The 9,230-nt window shown below is 40.5% G+C and overlaps 1 protein-coding gene across 1 annotated transcript; it reads left to right on the plus strand.

Moving 5' to 3' along the window:
• The first annotated feature begins 622 nt into the window (after window positions 1-622).
• LOC139727034 (carbohydrate sulfotransferase 15-like) lies at window positions 623-9,007 on the plus strand. The gene is made up of 7 exons (XM_071638014.1): window positions 623-649; window positions 1,793-2,434; window positions 3,419-3,635; window positions 4,523-4,606; window positions 6,758-7,062; window positions 7,495-7,639; window positions 8,773-9,007. The coding sequence occupies exons 1-7, from the start codon at window positions 623-625 to the stop codon at window positions 8,961-8,963; spliced, it is 1,611 nt and encodes a 536-aa protein (XP_071494115.1). The 3' UTR covers window positions 8,964-9,007.
• The last annotated feature ends 223 nt before the right edge of the window (window positions 9,008-9,230 follow it).

Consider the following 9,230-nt stretch of genomic DNA (forward strand, 5'->3'; position numbering starts at 1 on the left):
TGAGGGTAATATCATTACCCATGCGAGAAAAATGGAAATATGTTGAATTTTCTTTCTTCTTTCTTTAAATCGTTGTACTCATGTGACATCACAAGCTATAGTCTTTTCATCCAGCCGTGACTGAGCAGAAACTTAAAAAATTCATAACTTTTGAACGGATTGTCCGATTTTGCTCAAATTCTCACTGATGTGTTCTACTAATATTGCTGCATTCACTCAACATACGTGTCCATGAAGGTGAACTTGTCCTTTAACGTACATTAAATCTAAATTGCACTCCGAAAGAGGCGTAAAGTCTAAAGATATTGATAAGTCCCGACAATCATTGACATCGTGAATTCGCTTCTGGACTGACGCATAGCTCATGGCAACCCGTGTCAAAAATAATGAAGGACTGTAAATTATGCCTGATCTTGTCGATTTCGACCCCAGTTTGAGCCTACATCAAGTTCTTAGCAATATAAGACCATTATTAGATTGGCGATACAGTCACCGTGCATCCTCTGTTCTCTCTCCCTCTCATCTATTTTCCGTTTTTTCTGATACTAGTAGTTGCAGGCCTCCTCCGCAGGATCTCGGGTTGAAGTGATTTCAAGGTTCAGCACGTACGAGTCAAGCAAACATGGCAACAGGAATAGGGCAAGGACTGGTAGGTATTAGACATTTGATTTTTGTCTCCCCCCCCCCCCCCCCCCCTCACAGCCACACACACACACACACACACACATACACACACACATACACACACACACACACACATCCACCATCATGCGGAGACGTTAATGTTCTGCTGTAATACGTGAAGCCCAAACGGTTGCAAAGACAAAGAGAGAAAAAAAGTGAGCATGACTTGTGTGATAATCTGCACTTTGTATGGTATATACAGCTGTAGGCCTAATGTATTTTGTTTGACGGTGAGTGTGTGGGGTGATTTTTTTCGTGCGGTAGGGGCCCTATTTGCATATGAAAGCAAGCAAACAAATAAACAAATAAACCGAGCCTTAGTGCTTCACAATAGTTCTTTAATGTGAGTTAGCCGTTAAAAAAAAGAACCAACGTAAAAATGTTAGATCATGATAATCTATGTTAGATATACAAAATGTCAACAATAACTTTATCAAAATCGTTTTTAGAATAAACCGCCAACAGTAAGTAAGTTTTATCGAGAAAATAAGTGGTGTCTCCATTATATTTGCGGCATTAAAAAAAAAAAAAAAAAAAAAAAAAAGGTGTACCGAAGTCTATGATAGGAGCATGCTCGATCGTGGTTGCTACGTATTCTTTTTTTTTTCTTTTTTTATAATTGATTATCGATAATTGACAAATAGGGCAACAGCAGTACTCATAGATCTTCTGCACTATAGAGTGAAGCTTGTTAGAAAGTACGATTTTAGGGCACGATTGATCGTCACGAAACGTTCTACCTACCCACAATGCTGAACGGAATGGCTCTTCTGGGATAAAAGTCTTGAACTACAATTGAAATCATTCTAAACTGTTGATCTCAAAATACTCAATAGCGTCAGCCAGGTAAGTTTCTTGGTAGATCCTTTCGATGTATTCCAAGCAAATTCCAATGTTTATATTCATGTAGGCCATATGTTTTCCAAAGTTTGGCAGTATCCGTTACTGATCCTTTTCTTCCCAACATGCCCAATGTGGAATTCTCTCCCTGCTACTGTTTTGACTGTTTGTTTGTTTATTCATTTTAAGAGTTAGACTTGCGAAGAATGTTAAGACAGGGAGACAGTTAAGTGATCATCCCATTATCATGTTTCTTCTCCTTCCGTAGAAGCCGAAAACGATCGGCTTCTTCTTTGCAGCTTGCGGTTTCCTGTCGTTGGCCTACTACCACCGAGCACTCCATTATGACTTGCACTCGACAGACATGACAGATCGTGAACTTTCGTCGGCTCGTCTCGGCGAGTACATAATCCCGACCGTCCAGGGGGACCGGGAATCTGGGAAGAGGTCTCCGTTTGCTTGGGGAAATAATCAGCAGAGACGTTACTCAGTCAACAAGATACCTCGGACTGAATTCGTTATGGGCGAGCAAATAGGAGGAGACGGTCGTTCTGACGTCACAGGCGGGATTCGATCACGACTTGGCTTGAAAAACACCCCGAATCGCTCCATGTACCAATCGTTGGCTAATCGCACATCACTAATGCATAGAAAGATAAGTCATGGTAGGAACGTCATCGAGGAACTCAAATCCCTTGAGAGGACACTTGATGCTGATTTATTGAGAAGAGAGGCGTTGGAGGGACTGCCGCTAAATGCATCTCTTCACGTAAACGATGCCGACTTCCAAGGATTGCTGCGGAAAATCCGCGAAGAACTCGCGGATATGGCAGCTATTTCAAGCCGGAAACCGTTGCTGACATACAACCGTTCGGCGCTCCCTAGAAATCTGACTCGTCTTGGTCGAATGGTATGTCATACAATACTTTCCTCATCACCAACCCATCATCTACAGGTATGGTCTGCCGAGTCTATGCTCATAGCATGAGTGTATAGCCAACCCAATATCCATTAGTATATGATTCCCAAAGTGCATGAATGTAGTGCGAAGCGATTTCTTGCAACTAAAAACAGTATTTGCAGGCTTCTACGACGCTTTCCTTCCGGGAATTGGCTGTGCCATGTATGACATCTATGGCGCATACTCCATTTTACGAAGATAGCAATTTGTCTCTGTCGATGCAATGCTGCACACTGGCACTGGTTTGACGGTCTCTGACCAGTAAAAATCACTGTCTGACCAGTAACTTTATTTCAGAAATGGACCAATAAAAACATAGAAAAACTGGGTAAAGAGGAGTCCGACAGACAGGTATAGGACCAGTAGAAAAAAATGGGTTAGTGTGCAGCCCTGCTAAATGTTTCAACACGTCATCCTCCAGGAAAGCTATCACGCATAGTTCTCATCAGGTTATGAGATTGCAATATATACTAAACAGATTCAAGTATTTTCTTCAACTTCCGTCAATGGTTTGCCTTATTCGAACGTTGAATTGCATTTTTGGAAATCTCCCTTATTACAAAAGTGACCTGTCAGAAATGCTATCACCAGATAATATTTCCCAATGCTTCTTCCCTGCAATCATGTGTCTTCCTTTGAACATGAGTGATTAGAGTTTCTTGTGTGTGTGTGTTTTTTTTTTAAAGTTTTTTTTTTGACTGTTTTACCCTTGATGGTAGTGATTTTGGCGAAAAAAAAAAGTACATGAGAGACAAAAACAGGAAAACAAATTATGAATTTTATATGTGTCTACCACCAGCTGACCACACCAGTTTCATTTTAGAGTTACATCTCCTACAAATTTGTAACTCTTTCTCTCCCTTTTCCCCTTCACTGAATTTTGACACTCGTTGCTCTTCTATGACCCCATTATTTCAACCCTGACACATTCAGATTTTTCGAATGGTGCCGAAAAGGTTTTTACCCGACCACCGAAGTCCGTGTTTCTACTCATCCACGGATGACCTGGGACTGGTGTGTCTGCCTTACTTCTTTCTCGCCGGATTTCCGAAGTGCGCCACCACCGATCTGTACAAGAAACTTTTAAGTCACCCAGACATCGTTGAGACGTGGAAAGAGCCACACTGGTGGACGCGTACGACATTCACGAGTATGGAAAGATAACAGGCTGTTTACACTTTGGCACTCGGTATAAAGATATATTGTCGGGATGGGCAAATGTAAATTTTACTAGGTACTCTGTTATACAATGAACTAATATAGCTGTGAAGTAATAATTGTAAAGGAGTAAAAAGAGAATGAATTAACCGTCGATTATATAGATTAGGAGTAGCAGAATAGATTAAAGGGAAATTTCATCTTAATAATTATACATGTGGATTAAGTGAATGCAGCAATATCAGTAGAACACATCGGTGGAAGTTTGTGGGAAATCGGGCAATTCATATAAAAGTTATGAATTTTTGAAGTTTCTGCGCCATCACTGCTGGATGGGAAAACAACTACAGTTCATGATGTCACATCCGCAGAACGATATATGGAAAATGTACAGAGAATTCCACTTTTTTTTAAAAGAGTACACATTTTCTTGACTTGTTACTAGTGTTTATTAAGGGCAATATCATTTCACCTGTATCTTGAGAGAGGCAAGTCAAGTGCTCTTATGTGAGAGAGGTAAAAATAGGTTGATATTTCTTCATTATTTTCTGTATATCGTTCTACACATGTGACATCACACCTGTATTAATCTTCTTCTCATCCATCAATCAACAGTGAAATTTGAAAAATTCATAACTTTTAAATTGATTGACAGATTTTCCTCTAACGTTCGCTAATGTATTCTACTAATATTGCTGCATTCTCTCGATCCTTACGTTTATTAAGGTGAACTTGTTAGACCTGTAACATCCTTGTGAAAATTATTTGATTTTTCTCTCCCTCCCCTCTGTACTGTCTCTATTCACTATTTCGCTCCTTCTCCCTTCATCTATCTATATTTCCCCTTTTCTATCTCTCTCCCTCTATTTTTCAATCCAGGAGCAAGTGTAACCCACTACTTTGGCCATCAGAGAAATTTAATCAAAGAAATGAGAAAAAGTGGGAACAAGCGGCTTATAACACGTGAGTTCCTGAATATCATACCAATTCTTTGGTCTGAAGTATGTAAAAATGTCTATTATTGAAAGACAACAGTCGCAGATACGGTAACCACTCTGTCAATATTGACAATTATCTCACTTTTGTTACCTAAGCAACTTTCTTACCTCAGCAACCATTGAAAGTTTTCAATTATTGTTTCTCTGTACGAATTTACATGCATTATTTTCGTCACTGAAGAAAGTGAAATGTATGTTTACCAGTATATGATATTTCATCGTGGAAAAACGAAATAAATTTGAACTGAACTGTGCTGAGCTGACCTGAACTGAACCACAACTTACATCTTACATTCCATCTCTGCTCATCTTTGGAATGACGAAACTGCTCTCCTATCGGCAATAGTGAACAATGGTGAATGTTGGTTTGTCTCCACCTGTTTCGAAATCTATGTGAACATGTTAGTATACTAATGATGCACAGGATAGAGTGTGTTAGTGAAGGTGCGGCGCGCTCAAGAGTATTGACAATGGTGCGACATGCACGAGGCGCAGCCGAGTGCATGTTTGCAACCGTTGTCAATACTCGAGAGTGAGCCGCACCTTCACTAACGCCACGAAATAATCCTGTGCATCATTAGTTTTATAAAATGGGTCGAAAACTAACAGCATTATTCACGTACCTTTGTGGGTCAATACCAGTCAGCTACATGTAGCACTCGCTCAAAAGTCAAGATGTCCGAAGATGTTCGTCCCAAACATTTACGCACGTCGCACTCGGAAATCCCGCACACTGATAAGTACTGTACGTACGCATAAGAGTATACGTACGCCACGTACTGTTATGCACAAGAAAGGCCGCCGGCTGTTGTGGCAGCCCGCGGCCCGAACTAGAAGTTGTTTACAGGATTGACAGCGCGTATAGTAGCGTGTGACGCACTTGTAACAACTGATTGAGTGCGCACTGCTAGTGTAAAACATTGTGACGTACGTCAGGCCAGGGAGGTGGAAGAGAGACTCTTCTTAGTGCTTACCTGAAGAAAATAATGCACGCACACGTGACTCATTTCAGCGCTTCCAATTGGCTACATTCTTGAACCCATTTTATAATCAGCATCACTGCGTAGGGGCGGTTGAAGCAGAGTGCATTAACTAGGGTGTCGCGTCCCGTTTCTGCGTGCTTGAACTAAAGTGCGCACACCAGAGCTACCTATAGTCTTACGCATTCTGCGTGAGACTCAAGCATTTAGGGTCTGTCTCACGATCTCACGCATGGCAACCATTTTTCTCACGCTTCGGGTGAAGTCTGCACTTTGGGCCAAAAATAAGGAGCATAGCTCAAAGGATTAAAGTGATAGTTGAAATTGAAGGTATATTACAACCATTCTCTTATGTCTTTCGAAATTAGTTTAAAAAAATAGTCACTTAAGTATGCACCAGATCGCATCATTAAGTAGGGTAGAGCTAATACCGGTAATCTAAAAAAGCTCCCTACCATGGGAGGGGGGACACCCCCTCGTTCGCGCGCGCATGCGCGCGAGCGCCGAGACGCCCAGTCATGAAGATCTCACTCATAAAAGTTTTTTGAACTTGGCATCTCTGGCACACATGTGGGCATTGGTGGGAAGTGTTCTTCGAAAGAAATGCAGAAAGGAATGCATCCATCGCTCCAAACTTCGATTTGACAAACTTTTCCATTGGTCTAGTACATCTAAAAAACACAAATCATAAACGAAAAAAAATATATTTGTTATTGTAAATTTCCTTAGATTTGCCTGCGGGCTGCCATAGTAAATGATGAACAAATAAGATAGATAAACAGAGACATCTTCTGATCACCTTTTGCCCATTGAAGAATGTCAGTATAGCCAATGAGGTATGTGTGATACCTCCTTGGCATAGCAAACGGCAATTCCACCGACAGTACAATAACATGTGAGAAAGGTCAGTTGATTGACACTCTCGTGTTTATCGTCGTATTGTGCATCCCCATGTCGAAATTTTATTATTATATGTTATGTATATTACAATGAAAGAGAGAAAATTTTATTACGTATTTATTTGTTGTCTATAAATATTTACTTATTTATTCATCGATTCTTTCATTTGTATATATTGTCTCTATCTATCTATCTATGTTTCTGTTTATCTATTTTTCATTCTTATAATTTTGCAGTTGATGCTTCGGCGAGTACATTGTGGGATACAGCCTACTCCATAGGCAAGTTTTCCCTGCGCGCTCCTCTTCCGTTCACGCACGCTGACGTCATGCGCGCACTTCTTCCCGATTCGCGTTTCGTTGTTCTGCTACGCTCACCGTCTGAGCGGCTTTACTCGGACTACATGGCATTTGACAGATTTTGGCGCGGGGAAAAATCGCCGGAGGACTTCCACCGCCGCCTTATACTGTGCATTGAGGACTTCCAGCAATGCATAGAACAGTTCTCTTTCAGGACATGTACTCAAATAATCTCCCAATTGGTAAGTTATCATACACAGAAAACAGTAGGGCCTAAATGTCGACAAACTTCAGAGCTGGACTTTCATTGAGCAGGTTATTAATAAATTGGAGATCATGGGCTTCAGTGTGAACATTTGGTAAGAGTACGTTCACATCGCATGTGATATTGATCATAATGTACATGAAGATGGATGTAAATGGTCACATAATTAAAAAACAAAAGACAAACAAATCGATACATGTATATGGAAAAACATGGTTCCCTCCGAAACGTGAAACAACCTTCAAAAGTACCTTTAGATGACACATGCAGGAAGAAAATCATTTGCTTTGTATTTACATACTATTATTTCTTTGTCCTGCCACGCAATCCATCTAATTCGTGACATAATATGGAAGCAAGCTCTTAATACCATGATACAGGTTATGTCACATTATCCATTGCATACCAGAGGCTGAATGTGGGCCTTTATTCTGTCTACATCCGACAATGGTTGGAGCGATTTCCACGCGAACAGTTCCACATTCTGCGAACGGAGGACTGGGCCAAAGACCCCGCGAAAGAACTGACTCAAATCTTCGCATTTCTCGGTCTATGTACGTGCAAGTTACGCCTTGGTATGGTATGGCATGGTTTGGTATGGCATTTGGTATGGCATTTGTTTTATTATATGATACCTTGATAGTTGCGTAAAACAGGCCCCTGCCAATGGATGGCCCTACTCAGCGATGACGACATAGCAAAGATCTAATTCACAGGAACATGTGACTTGCTACGACTGGAAAAATACAATAAAAGAGTGAGATATTCTGAAATGGTAAGAATAAACATAAGCAGGCAAATACATTAAACATTTAAACATTTCGTGCAAAGTGAAAAGGATGCGATTACTCCCTAACAAAAATCGCGTGAAAATATTCACTCTTAAAGGAGTGAATACAAAAAAAGAGTGAATTTAGAGTGAAATTGGAGTGAATTTTGAGTGAAAATGTTCATTTTCACTCATTTTGGAGTGACTTCAAGGATCACTAGAAGATTTTGGCGTGAAAATGAACATTTTTACTCAAAATTCACTCCAATTGCACTCTAAATTCACCCTCTTTTGTATTCACTCCTTTAAAAGTGAATATTTTCACTCGATTTTTTTTAGAGAGTACAATCGTGTGAAATAAGTAGATGTAATTGCAATTAGATAAAAAATCTCAAAATTTCAAATCGGATTCCTCTGAAGTGTAAAAAACCAAACTTATACGGATGCTGTGGATAGAGCGGGGAAGTATATGATCTTAACATCTTGTCTATGGCTGTTTCCCGTTCGTATTGCAAAATCATGGCTGCAAGTAGGCCCCAGTGCAAAACACAAGCAAAACAAGCTTACGCGTACACGTACACACACACGCACATACACAAACGCTTTCTCTCCTTACAATATACATGTATGCCTGTGCGCCAAGCTACTCGTAGAACGAGATTATTTAGACACTAAGAAGGACTTCATATCAAAATCATTTGCCTTTCTTCTTTCTTTTATTCTGTTATCTCCTGTGCCACAACAATACTTGCTTTCGCATTTTTGTTTTGTTATACAAACTATACATTTCAAGCAATAAAATGCAGAAAAGGAGAATATGTATTGTATGTATAAAGTGCTATGCAAGAGGGAGAAAATGCCTTGCTATTTTACTTTCATATTTGACTTCTTATTTTGTACGTCACTTCTTTTTTTCAGACCCTCTCCCGTCATCCGTCCTGAAAAATGTTACAGCGCAGGGAAGAGAAAACATGAGGAGGGACCCGGATGTCTTGCTCGGACAAATGTTGCCGGAATCCAAGCGGCTCTTAGACGCGTTTTACCAGCCGTTCAATGAGGACCTCGCCAGACTGCTCGGAAACGACGACTATTTGTGGCGAACCGCATGACGTTGGAATGGCTCATCCTGGATTTGCGCACCATTTTTCAAATGCCCGTGCTCACAATGTATATCATTCAATTGCCCAGCTTCAGATCTGAAACTGTAAAGCAAGACTTCCTGCTTCAACAAAATGTTGTGAAATCATGGCGGCTATTAGAGAGCTTCTGTTTGTTTTTCTACCAGTCAATAAATCGATTTGTTGGATCAGGGGCGGATCCAGGGAGAACCGCAACCGGCGCACGCCCCCCCCCCCTTTATTTTTTGTTGAAACAAA

This window comes from Diadema antillarum, unplaced genomic scaffold (genome assembly GCF_040938485.1).
Source record: "Diadema antillarum isolate AM-2024a unplaced genomic scaffold, OU_Dant_1.0 seq00000112_RagTag, whole genome shotgun sequence".
Classification (NCBI taxonomy): domain Eukaryota; kingdom Metazoa; phylum Echinodermata; class Echinoidea; order Diadematoida; family Diadematidae; genus Diadema; species Diadema antillarum.